General features: G+C 37.7%; 1 protein-coding gene across 6 annotated transcripts in view; it reads left to right on the top strand.

Annotated features, from left to right (window-relative positions):
• Positions 1–22,192, top strand: part of nolo (no long nerve cord) — a 777,697-nt gene that overhangs the window by 712,947 nt on the left and 42,558 nt on the right. For all 6 annotated transcript variants that reach the window (XR_010518214.1, XM_065229032.1, XM_065229034.1 and 3 more), the window contains one exon: positions 2,907–3,289. Coding sequence is in view for 5 of the 6 variants with exons in the window: in XM_065229032.1 (XP_065085104.1) it covers positions 2,907–3,289 (383 nt within the window). In the remaining variant the exon portion in view is untranslated. The remainder of the gene's footprint in view (positions 1–2,906; positions 3,290–22,192) is intronic.

The raw sequence follows: 22,192 nt of genomic DNA, 5'->3' as shown, positions 1-22,192 counted from the left end.
AAAGTTGCGTGTTGCAAAATAATGTTTATGGGTGCATTTTGTAACACATTTTTGAAAAACTGTTGCAAAAGCTTTTTTTTTTCCTTTATTTAACGTCAGTTTCTGTTCCGCAATCTAGTGCCAATCACCAACGGACATCGATTGCCATCCATTGACGACAATCGAATGTGCAGGAAGGCAGCTTCCATATCTGCGTAGGATATCGCACCCATTCAACACACATGGGCCGGGACCAACGGCTTTACTTCCCTTCGATGTTGCAAAAGCTGCTTAAGGTGTTTCGCTGTGAGATCCTTATTCTGGTAATCACTTTGAAGCTTCAAGTGCACAATTATCAGCTTCCAGGACACGTACCATAATGAAACTGTTACGCTACGTTCGCTGCACTGCAGCATACATAAAGTAGCAATTTCAGGAGAATGGAGACCAGTGATGCAAAATATCGTGACACTCACGTGACACTCGTCTCCGCATCAACCGAGTATCGCTGACAGAACGTTTTGTCACGCAGTAGAGGTAGAGCCATGGCAAACAACAATCACCAGTAATGGTCGCTGCTCACAAGCAAAACGTTATACTCGCTGCTGATTATGAAAAGCACAACGAAAACAGTCAAGACTTCTGCAGTATGATGATGAGAAAAAGCGGCCCGACAGAAGAAAATGAAAACAATGCCAAATGCATTCCAAGTTCGTCTCGGCACGCGCGACTGTGTGAGTTACAAACAAAGCAGGCAACATTAAACGGAAGCTGTTGGGCTCACTCACCAACACACTCACATAAGCAAGCAAAGCAGCAACTGCTTCAAAACGAGCACAGATGAGTGTCGTGATTGTCGGGAATGACCAGATCGGTGATGGATCACAACCGAAGACGATATTCACTAGTTGCTTTTTGCTTCTTTCGTAAACTTGATGGATGGTCATGGAGAGATGGCTTCGACGAGCACATTGATAGGAATGTACAAAGCGTTACTACCATCAGCTGTTTGATGATCGTGATTGTGATAGGTCGCAACTCTGATTGAGACACTTATTTCCTATATTTGGGTAATTGAAAATTCGAAGTGGTAGTACATGTATAGCCTTCGTAGCGGCCATTTGTGCACTTCACAAGGAATCACCTTAATGAAATCGTGACATTTTAGGGCATACACACATTGTAGACTTCGACTCAAGGGAAAAGAATATAGTCATAAGTGGATCCTACCTTAATAAAAAAAAATTCCAGTTTGTTGAACAGTGTTATCAGTTCGCAACTGTAGTGTCATTGTAGGTATACTATAGGGTCCACAAATTGTAAATGCATACCCTGAATAATATACAGTTTGCTGTCAGCTTTTGCCGAAATCGGTAGCATCCAGCAGTACATCTTTAAGTGTATTATGCGATTATCTGTATACTCTAAAGCAACTATGGTTCGGTGTGCTTTGTTCATCATCTGCAGTTGGCTCGGTCGACCCTATTGTTGGTCATCACTGAAGCGACTATGAATGGACAATAGACTGATGCAAAATTTGAAATTTTCGCTCGGGTCCTGATTAGCCTCCAAAAGTTTAAACTCATTTTCAGAGTTGGTTGGAAATGCTAACATGAAACTAAAGCTTCATGTTAGCATTTCCAACCAACTTTAGGGGCTTTAGGTAGTGATGAAAACGTCGCTAGAACTATTCCACAGCCGCAGTCAGTTTATGAGCAAAAGAGGGACGCACATTTTTGCCTGTAGACTTGGAGACATACTTCAAGTCTCCGCGTACATCGTACGGGTTAGGCAAAAATGTGCGTCTATCTTTAAAAACTGTCGCATTAATGGCCCTTCGTTTTTTTTCAACTTCTATTCAATTTTCATACTGCCGTATTCTAACGGAACTATCCACCTACTCTCTTCTAAAGATCATTCTCTAGCTAATAAATTATCACACTAAAGCTTCATGTTAGCATTTCCAACCAACTCTGAAAATGAGTTTAAACTTTTGGAGTTTAATCAGGACCCGAGCGAAAATTTCAAATTTTGCATCAGTCTATTGTCCATTCATAGTCGCTTCAGTGATGAAAACCTTTGTTTTCTTTCCGCAACTGCAGATGCCTAGGAAAATCATCAACTTGCGAGTGAATTTATCTGCAAAGGCAAATTTGAATTTATCCGGAGCAACCCCCTTACGTTTAGCAAAGTAAAAATGTTTGCCGGGATTTGTCCAAGGTGCATTTTAACGTAAGCTTCATCGTCCATCAAAATGTGAGTGTGCAGAATTTTTTCACGTCTGTCACGTTCCATCTTCGATAGCTTTTGAACAACTATATGAATCCAGATAAAATTTTCACTACTAAATAAACAATCCTTCCGAATCAAAACACTGTCAATAGTTTCTTGCTACGACAACTAAAGGCGCTACAGTAATTAAAAGAAGCGGCCAACTACTAGCTGGAACAGATTTTAAGATTACCATGTATGTGAAACCACTGGAAGTGAATCCCGTTCTGATGGAAGAAACTTCCCGGGATTTTCGCGTTGAACTTCTTGACTATAGTTTTAACATTTATTGTAATCCTATATTTAATTAACAAGAAAACTCGGCTCTGCAAAGCTCATGTGGTTGAGCCTGATCAAGTAAAGCAATTAAAAAAAAACAGGAATTATCATTTTTATTGTCAAAGCAAACAACGAAATTCACGAAATACATTTAATAAGTCTTCTGAAAGTACCAATCCCATTGAATTAAGTGCCATTGATAGTATTATTCATAACTCCCACCGGAAAACAAAATTCTAATGAGGTATATCATCTCAAGAAAAAGTCTCGCTTCGATTCCCATCTCGTAAGCCAGAACGAACACCTGAAACTAGTACCACTTACAAAACTAACCCAAGTATGCTTTTCCCTCTCTCTGCTCTATTTCTTTCACACAGTGTTCCGTTTCGTGCGGCAGTGGCATCCAAATCCGCAGCGTGGAGTGCATGGACTCCAGTGGCCACTTCAGCAACCAGTGCGACCTGAAAAACAAACCTCCATCCGGTCACCAGTGCACGACCGGAATCGGCTGCACCGGTGATTCGTCCGCTTCGTCAGCTCTGACCGCCATCATTTCACCACCCTCGCCCATCGCGGCTGTGGCCTCAGCGGTGGCTGGCGGCAACATGGTCTCGTCTCTGAAGGAAAAACTATCGCACACCGAACGAGACCCCACGCTAATGACGTACAACGATCAGCCGTACTATGCTCAACCACTCCGGCAGGATCGGCTACCGAAAGCGGAGAAAATCGTTTCCCAGCGAGTTCCCAGTGAGGCAACGTGAGTAAAAAAAAATTCACTATCTGCACCATGCTTTTTTCTTTCACCTTCTCGTCGTACTTAAATGTTCCACCCAAATTCAAATGGTCTTATTTTTCGGTTATGATTTTATCGGCAATCACCGCGTAATTCAGTGAAAGCTCATTTGTCATGTCTAGTGGAAAACCCGATACGCGACGTACGATGGGAAAAATGCCAGTGTGCTGCTATCTACTTTAAACCGTAGAATGGAATTTTTCGCTCCTTGCTTTGCATTGCTTAAGGCGAAGATGGTTTTTGTGGAGATTGAGATGTACAAAATAAATAAGTATTTTTCAATCAGATCATGATTCAGTATGATAAAAAGTACTCCCACCGAAACGATGCTTTAGTAAATAATCAGGAAGGGTTTTTTGACAGAGCTGTCATGGTAAATTTGAGTCCATAATTGTAATGGAGGAACGTATCAATCGTTTTCTTATGTTCTTACACTATAGGGAAAGGCTCTTCATTAATTTATTGCATGTTTCCCAAAAACTTCCGGAGGCCAATACCATGCCACTTACTGTAAGTCATTTTCACAAATTTATGTTAAGTTTCTTATTTTGATGGACTCATCCCGGGTATCAGTTCTAAATGCCAACTGCTTATATAATCAATAAGTAAATAACAAAACGCAGCGAGATCACAATAGCCTTGCAACCCAAAATATCAGACAATCAATGTTTTCCTGAGCCCATAACCATATCACCCATCAGTGTTTGATTCGTTTCTTCTGCTTCGTTGGATGACACGCTACGCTATGGAGTAGCGTATCATCCAACGAAGCAGAAGAAACGAATCAAACACTGACTAGAGCGATGACAGCATAGGCTTCCCCAAGGACCACATGACATCATCATAAAGTCACCAGCTGATGCATGGCACATTTTTTCGTCCACTTCTCAGATCGAAAAAGAATGTGTCGTATACCCATTAGGGTGGATCAAGTTTGTATAGTGGACCACAACCTCTTTCGATCAGTATAGATGTCCACAACAACTGTGCCAAATTTGGTAACGATCTAGATTTGTGGGAGAACTTTAAAGTTTATATAAAAAAAACGTGCCAAAAATTCAAATATTGGTACATTTTTAACAAACCTGTGAATTTGATTGGCAAAACTATTAAGAACATTTTTTTTATTAAGTTATTAATATTTTACTTTAGGCTCCCACATAGCTACAATCTTATATCTCCGCTTGTAGGTATGAGTGGAGCACTTTGTCTAAAGCTGGTCTGCCCTATCTAGCAAAACTTGCATTTTTTTAAATTACTTTTCATTTACTTCGGTGAAAATGTTTCAAGCTGAATTTGGTTTATTTCTCATTCAACACATAATGATTAATAAAATTAGATTAGAATGCTATTATTACTAAGATTCAGAGACCATGTCTGGTCCGCGGGCCATACGTTGGGCAGCACTGGCCTCAAGTAAAAAAATATAACTTATTTCACAGAAGTCTAACCGATTTGTGGTCTTCAACAAAGTTGCTCTGCATAGTTTTTTTTTTTATTTAAATCTTAATCCCAGGTTTGGTAAAAATATATTAATTTTTGAATATTTGACAAGCAAATGCATAGTTTGTTCCATATCCCATAAAATTTTCCCATCCAAACTTTGAAATTCCCCCGTAAATCCAGATCGTAACCAAACTCGTTCAAATTTGGCACAGTTGTTGGGGATCTCAACACAGTTCAAAAAAGCAGCAGGGGGTTGTTAAGTTGACACGCCCTATTACCCAAAATATCGCTACGCCTAAGTCAGTGTTTGTACTGCAGCAGTGTATCATCACGGTAGTTGTTCTTGGTACATATCTTCTTCCAAAGCTGTGTATGCGTCGATTGATTGCTTTTCCCAATCATCGTCATCATCGCTCTCCCTGTCACCGGGTGACAGCCACCCTCTGCAATCCTTGTCGCAAAGTCTAACTTTAGCAGCGGGCTGCGAGGCTATGGAAACGGAGTGAAAAAATCAAGAGATGGAAATTGAAGATTGGACCAATGCTTGATGATGATCATGTTTCGTGTACTGCTGTTGCTGCACATGCTTCCTGTTGGCTCGTTACCGGTGATTTCATGCTTTCGTCTGTGCTTTTGCTGCAGTTGTCCCTTTTGACTACATACACGTTTTCGATGATACTCGGGGAAATTCACAACGGAAGCAGATTTTTCAAGATTCTTTCTCCACCCGGCAGTTATGCTTCTGGATTCAATTGGATTGTTTTGCTTTTTTTCGTTATTGAAAACATGCGAATCAAATCACGCCAGGAAGGAATGGTTTGATTTCTAGTCAAGTGCAGCTTTAAGTTTGGGATTTATTATATGACTTCGAGGTAGTTTTCCAGAATGTATTTGTTTTACTATGTAACATTCACTACACAGTTCAAAACAGTAGTGTAATTTTATTATACTATTAGGCACATACATGCAGCGTCTTATATCATACAAGTTTTCATAATAAATCGCATAAATTTATGAGACATGTCATGGAGATATTCCATAAATTATATGCAACCGTCCATATTTGTAAGCCAGATTTCTTGCAAGTTGGTGGTTTACATGAATAGGAGGTTTACATGTATGAATGTTTGCATGACTAGTAAAATTTAGAATTTTTTTCTGTGTCGGATAGACACATTTTACCGTTGCGAAGATTATACAAATGCCCTAGCATGTCATGTTTTAAGGTACTCTTTATGAATTTAGGAACACTACCGATCATAAGTCTAGGGACACACCTAAAAACCATGCAAATATGTTGTGTTCAATGGTCTCTCATTTTACGTTCAATTTTCGATCTCCAAAGGTTATTTGAATGGTATGCACTGTGGTAACGGTGTAGATAAGTCGTGATTTCGACCATGCAGAATAATCCCCGAAAGAGTAGGAGATAAAGTGAGAGAGGGACGAACATATGATCAGGACAAGTTGGTCAGGTCTGAGATGTGTATATAATGGGCAGGAGAAATATATATGAGTTAAATCGTTTGTGATTATCAACCGAACGAGTTGTTTGATTTATAGATAGTATCTCTACCCGAAGAAGGCCAAGTTAAAACAGTGGAGACGAGGATGGAATAGGAATCTTTCAACGCGTGTAAAAAGTGAAATTTAGTGAAAACTTAGTGAAGATTATCGTAGTGGCAGTATTTACCCGGATAAACGAATTATCAACGGGGAAATTTGTGAAAGCCCACATTTTTATCATCGGGTGGTAGACATTTTATTCGAGCAAGAGTAAGAATTTTTTTTTGTTATCAGAAGAATAACGTTGAGCTCTATTGTTCTGCTAGTGGCGTGGTTTTCATACCTTTTTGTAGACATTTTTGCTAGTTTTGCTATAAAAATCAGTGATTTTCCTCACTCAGTGATTGTTAAAATTTTGGACCGAGTCAAATTGTATCTAGCCAACAAAGAGAAAATCCTTATGCAGCGTATTTTTATCAGCAACGCCATTTTGTGAAAAAAAAAATTCGCAGTTGGCTGTTTCGTGACGCTGATTCTTTTATTCTGTTCACCCGGTTTTCATATCATTTTAATTTAGTTTATCTTCGTTTTGTGCCATCAGGAATAGTGAGGCGTGATATTTGCGGCATCCGTGGAAGTCATTGTGAAAACGTACATTAAGTGAGAAGAGAGAAAAAGAGCATTAGAAGGAAAATTGTTCAGTGAAAACCTCAATTGGATTTAGTTACGACATCGTACGTTGACCTTTACAGTACGTTATTGCTATTGTAGTGGTGGCGTATTTGCTACTGCTGCTGTTGCTGTTAGCTGCTGTGGTGGTGAGAACATCGCTGCTGCTGCTATCAATAATCATCGGAGGAAACGTTGTTGTTGCTGCTACTGGTGAGTTCGGTGCTGTCATCGCCTGTTGTTCAAGATGCCATTGTCCACCAGTACCGAGCCTTTTTTGCCGGGAACCATTCCTTTTGCTCAATATTTGGAGCAACTTGAATGGATGTTTGATCATAACAAATTTGCCCCGGATGATTATAAATCATCCTTCTTAGCTGTTTGTGGCACTGAAGTTTTTTCTCGATTAAAACTGTTATTCCCCGGTCGCGATTTCAAAGACCTTACGTACAAAGAAATCACGGAAAACCTGAAAAAAACATTTCGACAAAGTAGATTCAGACGTGATCCATAGCTACAAGTTTTGGACGCGCAGGCAGGGCCAACATGAAAAAGCAGTAGATTTCGTACTTGATGTGAAAACTTTAGCTGAGCAATGTGACTTTGGTACATTTAAAGACAGAGCAATTAGAGATGTGCTTGTTATAGGGACTTATGACCGTCAAATGCAGAATCGCCTATTCGACGAAGAAGACCTCACAGCTAGCAAGGCCGAGAGAATAATAGTAAACAAAGAAATAGCGTCGAACAGAACCAATACGTTGAAAAGGGACGATGAACCACGACTAGGCGTCATAGCAAGGCTTGGTCGTAGATCACCTATTAGATCAAGTCGAGGATCGGGTTACAGAGGAAGGAGTAGAAGCGATAGTAGGAATCGTTTTGTTCGGTTTAGAAATGAAGGTTACAATAGATATGATCGCAGATATGACAGCAGAGATAATAACAGTCCAGGGAAAATAGCATATTTTTGCTCTCATTGCAAGAAGAGAGGACACACAAAAAAGTATTGTTTTCGTCTTAAAGACAAAAACCCACGTGAAAGTAAACCAAATGTAAATTTTGTTGCCTCTCCCAAGCCTAGTACTTCAGACTCTTCTGGGCTTTTCAAGCGACTAAAGACTGATTTAGAGGACAATTCTGATGAAGAGGATTTTGCATGCTTGATGATTTCTTCAATCAATAAGATAAATGAACCCTGTTATGTTGACGCACAAATTGAACGCAGATCCCTTACTATGGAAGTGGATTGCGGTTCAGCGGAAAGTGTAATTTCAGAAGAACTTTTCCTAAGAAAATTTAAAGATTTAAGCCTGGAGGTGTGCAACAAAAGGTTGGTGGTTATTGATGGCAAAAGGTTACAGGTTTTGGGAAAGGCGAATGTTTTTGTGCAGCTGAACGGATTAAACCAACGTCTTCCTTTGATTGTTTTACGATGCAATAACAAATTCGTGCCTCTGATTGGAAGAAGCTGGCTGGACATATTTTTTGGAGACTGGAGAAGAGCATTCAATCAACAAACACTGGCTACAACTTGCATCAACTCGCTGCAGGAAGAGGAGATAGTAAACGACGTAAAGCGTAAGTTTCCTTCGGTTTTTGATAAAGATTTGTCTCGTCCAATCAAAGGTTATGTTGGTGATTTGGTTTTAAAAGATGATAAACCTATGTTTAGGAAAGCATACGATGTTCCTTTACGGCTGAAACAGAAAGTCTTAGATTGTTTAGATAATTTGGAGAACGATGGAATTATTGAACCAATTGAAGCCAGCGAATGGGCCTCACCTGTAGTTGCGGTGGTCAAGAAAGACCAGAGTATTCGTCTTGTTATTGACTGTAAAGTCACAATAAACAAAGTCATTGTCACGAATTCTTACCCTTTGCCGCTGATTCAAGACATTTTTGCCACCCTTAGTGGTTCAAAAGTTTTTTGTTCGCTAGATTTAGCTGGTGCTTACACCCAACTCTTGTTATCAGAGCGGCCAACCCAATTCTGAGAAAATCAATCACGTTTCTTCAGAGTAAATTCTGAAAAATATTGTAACTTTCGGTGAACTTTTAGTGCAAAAATTTGAAAATTATATTGAACAACTTGCCTACGAGGAAAGATCCATTCAAAACCTTTCAAATGATCTAAAGAGAACGAAAATTGGACGTAACATGACAGAGATATGAACATAACCAATTTGTCATGTGTTTTTGGGGGTGCCCTTAAACTTATGATCGAGGGTGGAGGTATGTAATTTTGATGGCCATAAAAATAAATAAATGCAGCAATAGCAGCGTAGTGTCAGTTCATGCACTGTATTAATGATAATTTTGTCCTTTTTGGCAAGAAATATTACACCATATTTTCGACACGATTGAAGTGCATCCACTTTGATGTGATATCAAAATTAATTTTTTGCTGTGTATGAAGCGGTTTTAATAGTATTTGTATGTCCCATTAGCCTGTTTCGATTTTTCAAGTTGCATAATTAACTAAGTCATATTTTTTATATTTAAACGAAAGGGCCTCAAATGGTGACAATAAAGGTACGGTATTACCAAACAGGGGGCTGTAGGTTCAATTCCTGGTCCAGTCTAGAAAATCTTTTTAGTTTCCTTGGCTACCCGGTTAACCAGCATCAATATAAATATATTGATTTTTTGGTATAGAAAGCTGCCAATTAATAGCTTAAAAAGTGCTTCAGAACAAGTTGAGAGCAGGCGAAAGCTTGTGTAAACGTTTTAAAACCAGCAATAAGGAGAAGATCAATATCGTGTTCAATGTATCAACATGTAACGACGGGGTAAGAAGCCCATCCGGGGTGAGATGGCCACCCTTTAGGTTATTGAAACAATCAACTATTGAAAAAAAAATGATGCAGAGTTCTTTGCTATAGTAGAGTTGGTGTTGTTTAACACATTCTTACTTGATAACAAGTGAGTCCTAAGAAAAGCAAACATTGTATCTGGCAGTGGCATATATTTCTTAATAATAAACACATTATGGCATTTATTGTTTTAGAGCTATTCTATCATTTAATATGTAAAAGTAGAGTCATTATAAGAAAAACATAAATCTTTTTTTATTATTATAGTCACTTTAACGCCCTTAGGCCATTCGTGACTTGTCTGGGGGTGAGATTTGTACTCGTGAATTTGGCGTGAGAGGTATGGATTCTAACCACTACGCCGGCGTCACCCCCTCAAAAACACAAGTCTGTTCGATGTACTAACAGAGAAAAAAAGAAAGTTTTCTTTAAATTATGAGGTATTAAAGAAACTGTTACAGTTTGACTTGTTTGACCACGATTGGTTGGGATGTGTTGAAAAACAAAATTTCGTTTCTGAAATATAGGGGAAATGGATGTAATGTCGGCCGAAATTCCCCTAATTTGGAACCATACATAAATTCAGCAATCGACTAAATTTTCAAAAGCGACCAAAAATATCCATTAGCACCGTCCCAATGACGCGTTCATCTAGATAAAATTGATAAATAGCAGATTTTTAGCGATGGGCCCAATCTTAGATCCATAGGCCAACATTAGAGCCATTTCCACTATCAGGCTTTTTCGAGAACATTTGTTAATCTATCATCAGTAGGAGTTCATGAAATTGAGAACCCGCGGGATCCACTAGAAAATCGGGAACATCCGAAAAATCAGTCTACTTATAAAACTAAATTTTGGATTTCTAAGAAGCTTCTGTTTTCGGCATTATAAGTAAGATGATCAAGACATTGCAAATGGTGATGGTGCACAGGTAAATTATGAATTCTCTCACTACGTGGCACTAGTTTACAATTGAACTTCCTGTATCTATAAGTTACATCTTGAAATTTTACGAAGTCGGTGGTGTAGTGGTAATCGTGATTATCTCTCACCCCAGCAGGTCTGGGTTCAATCCCAGTCGGCGCCACCGAGATTTTCTGAGGAATACAATCTCTGATCACGCCTTCCTCCGGAAGTAAACCCATTGGTCCCAGGTCTATGAGTTGATGGGTCGATAGGTAGGGTCCAGGTGTGGGAGCTGCCCTGGCGTCGGTAGCATTGGTGCTCAGCACGGAAAACAAGATCGACGGAAAACAAATGAAAGAGAAAAAACAGAAGTCAAGACATCTACGTGAAGTCCACACGCAGACTGTACTGAGAGAATTCTGAGCAAACCAGCCACAAATTAGAAGACATTGGTCCCCTCAATAACTTTCCCGAAGTCGGAAACTTTTTATATACAGCCATTCCATAGCAAACCAATATATTGGTTCTCAGAACTTCGTAAAAATTTGTAGTTTTGTTCCTTATTACTAAATATTAAACTAGTTTTTTTTATTCTGACATAAGCGTGACCATTTTCAGGTAATAGTACCTCTCATTTGATATTTTGATCTTTGAAATCAGCCAAAAGGTTCAATAGTTATAAACTTTTGAAAATGGTCTCCCTAATGACGAAATAAAAATTACGGGTCTAAAACTACATTTTTTTACGAAATTATGAGAACCACTGTATCGTTTTGCTATGGAATGGTCGTATGGTAAAGATCTCAAGATATATTTTATACTGAAAATTGACTTGCACACTAGCGCCGCAAAGTGATAAAATTCTATACAACTGTTCTCTAACACATCCGCCTTGACCTGTGCATTTTTTCCGAAGACAGTAACCTTCTATATTGCCAAGATCATATGATATTCCATTTGCAATCGCAAATTCATCAATCGACTAAATTTTCAAAAGCGACCAAAAATATCCATAAGTACCGCACCAATGACGCGTTTATCTAGTTGAAATTGATAAATAGCCGATTTTTAGTGATGGGCGTAATCTTAGATCCATAGGCCAACATTAGAGCCATTTCCCCTAATGAGGGAAAGTATTCTTACGAACAATATTCACTAAATTTATCGTAGAAATTTTCTACTGTTTTGGTTAAATTTTACTTCAAGCTTATGGTGGTCGTCTAAGCCCGTCGTCTCGTATGAATGGTCGTAAAATATGAGGAGAAGAGCGGAGTGTAGAAAAGTGTTATTGAAATTTGTTATTCTTTATTGAGTGGGAGAGTTACGCTTAAAATTGAGTTTTCATCCGAAATATTGGAGCTCATTTGATTTATCATAAAATATTTCAGTACGCATGAAACGCCAAGTCCTATATAAGAATCCTCAGGGGAGAAAATTTGACAAGGCTTTGAAGGAGAAAAACTTTTAAAATGCTGGTATGATCCTAACGGTGGTGCGGGGAAATATCTGCTTGACGTTTTTCATGATATGGAAGACCCAAGACCTGTCCATCAAAATGATTTGCTGCCTTGATTTTAACTTAAATAAGGCAACTATTTAGTGACAAGTGTGCTGCTAGGGAATATATCAAATCTCGATGACATCGATGGCATCAGTATCGTGGCAATAAGTTTTACAGATGTAGATGCAAACTTGTCGGCAAACACGAACTTGAATCTTCGCGGCACATCCCCACGTCCAGTCGCGATGTAAAACTTTTGACTGGGAAGCTACTTAAAATCGAGTTTGCCGTATGTTTCGTCATCGTACAAAGTGCAGCCCTCGTGTTTCGTCAAAACGCGGTCGTACAAGAGCCTTGCACGCTTTTTGGCCACGGAATTCTGCTTCATGTACCGGTTCAGATGTCTACTGGCTTTGTACGACTTGTATCCTTCCCTGGCCATGGCATACACAGTTTTGGTTACGAACTGCTCATTTGCTAATAACTTTGCACACAGTTGACGAAACATAGTCCTTTTTGAAGCAGAGCGGTTCCACGAACAAGTGGGAAATTTTTCCAGTTTTTATTTTTTGTATTTTTTGATTTGCATGAAACCTTGCATACAAGTTTTTGGGGAAGAAAAACGCCGTTTTGCATACTTGGTTCGCCATTTTGAATCTAGCCTTACTTATGAGAAGGGCCTATGAAAAATGCACATGATATCTTCAAAAAATTGTATCTCGGAAACGGTTTGTCCGATTGGTTTGGTGTCTTGCGCGAAGTTTTAGACAATTGTTGGTGTTATATGGAGAAAATATGCACGGTAAAAAAAAAAGTTTGGTATTTGTGTTTTGAACTAAAATATAAATTTTCCTTTAAAGTGACATGTCAATATTTTTTTTATTATCCTTATGTTATAGCTGATTGAAAATGCTATCTAGTGCACAGTAGGTTGTTCTGGAGAAAAATAGGTTACGATGAAAAAAATTGTTTTTTTAAAAAAATACAATTTTCAAAAAAGCTATTAAGAAAAGTCAAAAAAGTTTGTCACCCTAATTTTATGAAAGTACATCAAATTTGCAAACAAAAAGTACTTCGGTATTATTTTTCTAAGATGCACCGTTTAGAAGATATTACTGATTTAATATTGTTTTTTTTTTTTGATAACTTAATAAGTTTTGGCCCTTTTCGGATGTACTCCGTGTTTTTCCAGTTTCAAAAGTATTTTTTTCGGAAAGATTGGAAAATTTTGAGTTAAAATGACACTGACAGCTTAAAGATTCGAGTGAAATTCTCTGCCTTAAAAGTATTTTGAAAAACAAGTTACAAAATCCCACTATCAGGAACAATGATTTCTTCAAATGATTTTTGGTGCGTTGTGCTGAAAACGTGCTAACAAGTATTAGATACAGGTAATCAGATACCAGTTAGCTTGGTGATTGTAAACATGGTCTTTGTTGGAACTAGTCCACCATGGCCACGCTGGCCATAACGAGGCTAGCTCCGTCGTTGACCGTTCCTTAATAATAAATAAAAAGAACGCAGTAGTCACCTTCCATCAAACTAGAGGGCTGCCGACTGATACCTCAATCAACAACCGCCGCACTCTTTATTCATTCCAGGTATATACAATTTACAATCTTCTTCAATAACAATATACCTACGCCAGCAAATCTACCTCGCTCCAACTCTCCAAACTCGTACCTGAAGGTTCGACGATACCTGAGCGTTCAACTCTACCTATCTTCCAACAGTCTTTACCCAGCATTCTATGATTTGAGAGAAGCTTTCAATCGCTTTAATGAAATGTACGTCAATGTAAAAATAGGGTTTTCATCATTTGCAAGCCTCCGGCCAAGGCAATGTAAACTATTGACTATCACAGGAACACATAATGTTTGCGTTTGCACTACGCATGAAAATGTCAATTTAATTCTACATAGCTTAAAAAAATACAATGTCTTGAATGATCTAAAAACATTAACGAATAGATTACTTTGCAAAAATAAGACAACTCATTGCCATCTACGAAGATGTAAAAACTGCCCAGACACCTCAGTTTTAGAAGACAGTTTATTGAAACAACTGGAAGAAAACTTTGTTGAAAAGCTTTCATTCGAACAATGGGTTACCACTGACAGATGTGATTTAGAAACTATTGTAAAGCAAACCGATGAGTTTGTTTCATTTTTCAGCTCAAAATTTGAAAGTTTGATTCCGCATGATTTTGTAAAAACCGAACAATCCATTTTTTTGAAAACTACAAAACAAAACTTGCAAGATGGTGAATTTTTAGCTATTTGTGACTTTTCTGAAAATTACAGCTTCGTTTTGCAGGATGAAGTTCAATCACACCATTGGAACGTGCAACAGGCCACAATCCATCCTTTCGTAATATATTATACTGAAAATATGCAAATTAAACATTTTAGCTTCATTATAATTTCTGAAGAACTAAGACATGATTCAGTCGCTGTCAAGTTGTTTATTGATAAAATGATAAACTTTTTACAAATTGATCAAAATAAAAACATAAACAAAATTTATTTTATGTCAGATGGTGCTGCTTTACAGTATAAAAACCAAAAAAAACTTTCTTGCCTTTGTAAATTTAAGTCAAAGTATGGTATTGACGCTGAATGGCATTTCTTCGCAACATCGCACGGAAAAGGTCCATGCGATGCTATTGGAGGTACGATAAAACGCATGGCTACCAGAGCAAGTTTAGCCAAAGAACGCGAACACCCGATAAAGACTGCAAGAGAGTTGTTTAATTGGGCAAACAAACGAAAAGAAGAAGAACTTACAAAGTTGTCATTTTGTTATTCTACTACAGAAGAATACGAAAATATGTCTTTGCAGCTAAATAATCAATATAATCATGCAAAAACAATTCAAGGAACTCTAAAATTCCACTCATTTCTTCCTCTATCAGAAAATACAATAAAGGCAAAGCTTTATTCAAACTGTCCTGACAATGATGCCAAAATATTCAATATTGTTAAGAAAGTTGTGTAAACAATAATTTTATAAAAATACAGGAATAAAAATAAACTTGATATCCAACATATAATGTTATTTTTTATTGCGCACAATCACACACCCTGAAAAATAAGCTTAATTCGCTCTTTTGAATCTTGCTAATTGAGGAGCTTACATTTGCAGTTCTCAAAAAGGTGTATCTCGAAATCGAGTTGTCTCATCGGTTTGATGTCTGTGGCGATGTTCGGCAATAGAGAGAAAATATGCACAGTATAAACACATCCAGTTTAAATGGATTAAACTGTTAGGCGATATGCAAGAGTTGAATGCACATTTTCAGCACAACGCACCAAAAATCACTTGAAGAAATCATTGTTCCTGATAGTGGGATTTTGTAACTTGTTTTTCAAAATACTTTTAAGGCAGAGAATTTCACTCGAATCTTTAAGCTGTCAGTGTCATTTTAACTCAAAATTTTCCAATCTTTCCGAAAAAAATACTTTTGAAACTGGAAAAACACGGAGTACATCCGAAAAGGGCCAAAACTTATTAAGTTATCAAAAAAAAAAACAATATTAAATCAGTAATATCTTCTAAACGGTGCATCTTAGAAAAATGTTACCGAAGTACTTTTTGTTTGCAAGTTTGATGTACTTTCATAAAATTAGGGTGACAAACTTTTTTGACTTTTCTTAATAGCTTTTTTGAAAATTGTATTTTTTTAAAAAAACAATTTTTTTCATCGTGACCTATTTTTCTCCAGAACAACCTACTGTGCACTAGATAGCATTTTCAGTCAGCTATAACATAAGGATAATAAAAAAATTATTGGCATGTCACTTTAAAGGGAAAATTTATATTTTAGTTCAAAACATAAATACCAAACTTTTTTTTTACCGTGCATATTTTCTCCATATAACACCAACAATTGTCTAAAACTTCACCCAAGACACCAAACCAATCGGACAAACTGTTTCCGAGATACAATTTTTTGAAGATATCATGTGCATTTTTCATAGGCCCTTCTCATAAGTAAGGCTAGATTCAAAATGGCGAACCAAGTATGCAAAACGGCGTTTTTCTTCCCCAAAAACTTGTATGCAAGGTTTCATGCAAATCAAAAAAGATGAAAATTACTCGTTGCTTTAATGATATGGAACCGCTCAGCAGTAGGTAGAATAGAGTTTTAGGTTGTTATAGATACGTGGAAAAGGTTGATTTTAATTCTAGTAATAAAGTGTATTTGTTTATGCGTTGAAAAAATAAAGTGAGAAATGCTCGCTGCACATCTCGGACTTTAAGTGTATAAATTCATTGGTGTTGATTCAAATGTTAAGATTTACCTACTCTTAACATATCTATAGTTAACTATGATCCTAATCTATCAATTACTTTAAAGAAAGAAAAAAATTTAACAACTGAGTGAAAAGTTATTAACAAGTAAGCAGTTGGTGTGTACAACTGTGCATGCCAAGCATGTCCCTGGCAACGATGTTCCACACCGTTTGAAAGTTGGCGTTGTACCTTCTCGGACATATCTCGGATCGAAAGACCGGGATTGGCTTTAACGCACCTCAACAACTTGCTGTGTAGCTGACGATCCCTGGTTCCAGTTTTTTCATAGGTCCGCTGATTCCTTTCTACACTCACGGTTTCCTTGTAGGATTTGAGCACTTGACAAACTGTTGTTTTCGGCATCTTCAGCACTTTAGCCAGCTTGGAACCGGACCACTCCGTATTATCCAGGTGTTTGTGCAAAATATTTTTTCTTCTTTTGAGTTCCATTTGACGTTATTTCTGAACGCGATTGACTACTTTAATCAAACTTGCACCAATTGTTCTCTATACACTGTAACTGGAAAGTACCCATTAATAGGTGAAAAAGTGCCCATTTCGCGGTAAAGTACACAGATAAAAATTCTGAATTTTAATTGTGATGTAAACATTCATTCACGTAAACTTAAATTTAATTTCACACAACCGAGCAACTTGTAAACAATGTTGTTTACAAAGATGGGCTTTTGTATACAATATTTGCTACATTGCATGAATTGTGCTAGAACTTTACATGATATATAATGTAAACTTATATGATATATGACGCTCCATTTGTGTGCATCATATTGATCAGAAATTTACACTACTTTTCGAACTGTGTAGGTAAACTCATAAAATGGCTAAAACGTCTTTACCCACTAATGGGTAAAGAGCTTATACGTCAAATCATGGGGTACTTTTTGCCCATTTCCAGAATGCATTGTTTTTCGTAACTGGGTAAAAAGTACCCCTTTTTTAAATGTATTGATGGGACTTAATCTGAAATTTGAGAATTTACAATAATTTTAAAATTAATTGGTTTTTATTGAACATCATTGCGATAATTTATGAAATTAATACATTATTCATCAGCATCTTTTTCGTCAGCATGGATGGATTCCTTAAACGATGAAACCAAACGATTGACCATCTGACGGGTGCTGGTCGTTTTGATTTCATAACCTATAATCTCGATGAAATCAATAATTTTCTGCACTTCTGCTGGCGGACGAATGCTGAAAACAGTGAACACTTTAAATAGAGTGTCCAGCGTGCGGATGGAGTCAATTCCACCGTGGATGAGTTGAGCGTCAACGTAAATGAAGTAATTGTTGCCGTTGAAAATCAGATGGGGCGCCACATCAACGTTAGCATCGACATTTCAGGCAACATACTTCATCAATTGTTCTTGTAAAGCTGTTTCAGCACCCTGCAAAAAAAAATGAACGCCTTTTTGACAAAAGCAAAATCTAGCGTAATGGATATATTACCGTGATACATCGAATTAGCGGAGCCGCTAGTTCTGCTTCGAGATCTGTAGAAGGATAATTTTCACATAATTATCACTTTTTGTACTTTTTTTAAAAATGAAACAAAGGCGCTCGACAAGGCACACCAAGTATGTCAGCAACGTTACGGAGCAACAAAGATATTTTTCACCCAATAATGGGTAAAAATGAACCCATTTTTGATCCCTGAACAGGTTTTGGAACTGGGTGGAAAAGTACCCACTATTAGAAATTTTCATTTACGCATTATTTGACAGCTCCATACACTACCACAAAATGGTTACTTTTTCAACCATTAATGGGTACTCACCAGTTACAGTGTAGAAGTGTAAACAAACCACTGCAGTCAGAGTTTCTGGTTGCCTTATTTGCTGTTTTGTTTTGATTCTGCATTCCGTTGCGCATCGTTCCGTTTCGCTTTACTCCATTCCATGTGCTAAATAACGTTTAAACAATTTTTAGTTTACACGGCGTGCAGATTAGCGGAGTTCAAAAGGGATTTTTCATAATTAAAGAGTCTTTCTTTACTGGAAACTTTGATTTTTAGCTAGGCAGGTTTCAATTATCTTCCGTTTCTCATCTTCTTTTCATTTTTATACCTGATGTTTACCTAAGGGTTGAATTTCACTTATTTCTTTAGTGGGAATGACACTGATGAAGACTGCACATTGGAGTCGAAACACGTATCTGTTATGGATACAAAATGCTAAGTGGATCCATAAACTAACCGAGCGTAAATATGAGACAAGCGAGATGAGTTGTACTTTTTAAAAAGGGATTGAGATATATTTGCCTGAAATTAAAAAAAAAAACAAATCTTGATTTTCCAGATTTTTGTCAGGTAGTATGTTAAGTGTTAGTAACCTTATTTAAATATTTTCAATGGAATTGAACTAATCTGGGCCTAATTATGGAAGTCAAATGAACACAGTTTTGGCTCGGTTCTCTTGATTAATGTGATATTATTATTTTATATTTTTTTAAACATTTCATCAGCTTTTTACAGATATGATTATAAACTCTATGGCACATATTTTCACATGTCAAAAGAGAAATAATCATCATTCTTTAAAAAAATTAGTATGCCTGATTAGGACCATCAAATGTACAATCCTCTCTAAAGGGTGTCCCATATCAAATTGCATCACGGAAAATCATCTCTTTAAAATTTGGGTAGAAGTAGCGTAGAGTGTATTATGTACACTGTATTTTTATCGCTGTCAGTTTTTAGAAAGTTGGAAAAAATGGTGTCACCCGAAAATCAACGTTGCGAATTGATTTTGCGCAAGCACTTGGAAAATCCTCAACTCTCTCATCGGGACATCGGAAAACAAATCGGAATCGTGCAGTCAACGGTGAGTCGTGTGATTAAACACTACTACGATACTCTGAGTATCAAACGGAAGGACAAATGCGGTCAGAATGGATGTTCTATTAGTGATCAGGATCACAAGCGTTTCGTAAAAGCATTTAAGCGGAATCCCAATGCTTCGGTCAGGGATGTGGCCAAAAAGTTGAATCTGTCCAAGTCATTCATTCAGAGAGCCAAGAACCGAGAGGGACTGCATACGAACAAAGTGCAGAAGGCTCCAAATCGTGACGAACGGCAAAATACGATGTGAAAGTCACGGGCCTGAAAACTGTACACCCAGATGCTGACGAAGCCTCATTGTCTCATCATGGATGATGAGACTTACGTCAAGGCGGACTTCCGGCAGCTTCCGGGGCTACTGTTCTTCACCGCCCAGCACAAGTTTGATGTTCAATAGGAAGTAAGAGTTCTGATGAAACATGTATGTGTTCCTAAACGAGTAAAAATGATAAAAGGTGAACCAACATAACAGACAGACCTAGCATACAAACGTGGAGCGCTAGCGAGCACACATTCTGGTGGTCGCAATCCCGCAAACGATGAAAATCCGACTTTTTTTTTGCTTTATTATAGAGACTTTTAGCCTGTAGCTGGTTCGTCTCTTAAATCCGACTTTGTATTGTGGGAATTGATCATTAAAAACAGCGTAGATTTCTTTCAAATTTCCTAGAATTTATTTTTTCTGTCGATGTTCTCTTGTTTCTCCTACCTTAACACTTTTAAAGTCTTTCTTGCCTGGTAGTTCTTTGCTTATATCCTGTTCATGGTAGAAAGCAACTACTGCTTCAGCCGTCTCTGATGGAAGTGGCTTGCCTTTTTTGTATTTGCGGTGCACAATATGCCTTTTTCAGCAACTTTTTTTTTAACTACCTGGACAAGGACCTGGAACAGTCGAGTTATTTCTGAATTCGACGGATACTCCAAGATTTTGGTAAAACTGACAGAATTTTAATTTTTTCGTTCTGTGTGACCGTTGATGAAAATTTTTCTTTCAGTTGCTTTCTCAAAATCCAGGCTATCGTCAATTTCGGTATCAGAATCTTCAACTGCTGTCTCCATTAAGCTGTTACAAGATTCCCTAAAACTGTGTACTGCGTCTACATATTTCCTTTTTCGGTAGCTTTTTTAACGAGTTAGCTTCCATGTTGTTGTTGGACTAAGCCCCAACGTTTGAAGCGTTTTATTAACGTTCTCAATCTTTGACGATTTGGCACCCACCAGAGCTGCGTCGCTTTTTTCCGATGGTAGCGTAACACTGGAGCCCTGTTCGGATAGCACAATGTCCTTACTACTAGAACTCTGTGCTTGAGGTGTCTTTTTGACGGCAAGTTTGCAGGATACACAAAGCTTGCGCCCTTCAACAATATTTGGGCTAAATTGATGGTAGTTGTCATGATATTTTATATTTATCGTCCATAAATTTCGTCGCCGTACAGTTTTGTGAGTACCTTATACCCCGTTCACATTACAGCGTAGCATTTCAGATATTTAGAATCATATCGTCTGTACGTTTTTTACCGCAGAGCAGTGCTGATAAAAATCATTCCTTCTACACTCAACTTAGCTGAAAACGAAGACAACCTTAACCGATAGACCAATTACCTGTATGAATTTTAATTTTGACGTAAACACATTTTCTTGATCAAGGCAACCTCTGAGTATCGAAGCCAACATTTGTGTTTGTTCATTCGTGGCTGGATGTTTATTATCATCGCCTGTGTTGTTGTCAATATCAATATTCATCTTCATCTTGATGGGAATGATTTTGGGAATCAAATACAAAATGATTATTTTCATGTTACACAAAAAAAAAAAACAAAAAAAACGGCGCCGGTGGTGTAGTGGTAAGCGTGATTACCTCTCACCCCAGCAGGCCTGGGTTCAATCCCAGTCGGCGCCGCCGGGATGTTCTGAGGCATAACATCTCTGATCACGCCTTCCTTCGGATGGGAAGTAAAGCCGTTGGTCCCCGGTTCATGAGTTGATGGGTCGATAGGTAGGGTCCAGGTGTGGGAGCTGCCTTCCTGGCACGTCGGTAGCATTGGTGCTCAGCACGGAAAACAAGATCGACGGAAAAAACAAACCAAAGAAAAAAAAAAAAAAAAGTGTTACACAAAAACAGCGCTGTAGAACGTGTTGTGTTGGTTTTATACACAGATTGATGGAAAATTATTGCCTCATGCTGAATTGATGATAATATCGAGGTTTTAGGCTCTGGAATCGACATTATTCAAAAAAATCATTTTGCTCAAAATGAATTTGATTAGGTATTTTGCTTTTGAGGATCGCTTCTGATTTTGACAATTTTGAGTTGGATAATCAAGCAGTGGTGAATACCAACAAATGCGTATTCGTTGATGTATAATGAACTCATTTGTTTGTTTCGCTCGTACTTCACAGCGAAGATATTCAAAACAAACGCAATTCATCTACACTGGGTTGAAGTGCTACTCCTTGCGTGTGATGGTAAATTAAAAAAAAAAAAACAGACACTGCCTCAGAGTGCAGGTTAATCAAAAGCCACTGCCCTGTCGTATAATGTTGTGATGTTCTGTACTGCCTGTCTTTCGAACATTTTAGTTTATTTGCTTTGCCAATCGAACACACCATGGTTCAAAAGTATAATAAGCGTTTGATATTAAAATAAAAACACCGTCATGTTTCATGACAAAGAACTTTAATGAATTTTATCAACGCAAAAGTATTTGCTGTGAATTATTATCAAAAAAGAATATTCTCTCGAGTACTTACCACACTGGGGAAGATCAGTTGTTTGCATAATATTTAGAGTCACTTATTCAATCAATACAATCATTCACATTAGCAAGCACTTTTAATTTTAGTAACACCTCGATATAATGG

This window comes from Ochlerotatus camptorhynchus, unplaced genomic scaffold (assembly GCF_037179485.1).
Source record: "Ochlerotatus camptorhynchus isolate MF236.1 unplaced genomic scaffold, CSIRO-AGI_Acam_v1.1 ptg000306l, whole genome shotgun sequence".
In the NCBI taxonomy this organism is placed as follows: Eukaryota; Metazoa; Arthropoda; class Insecta; order Diptera; family Culicidae; genus Ochlerotatus; species Ochlerotatus camptorhynchus.
The sequence above is the reverse complement of the archived record's forward strand: the minus strand, read 5'-3'. Positions and strand labels throughout refer to the sequence as shown.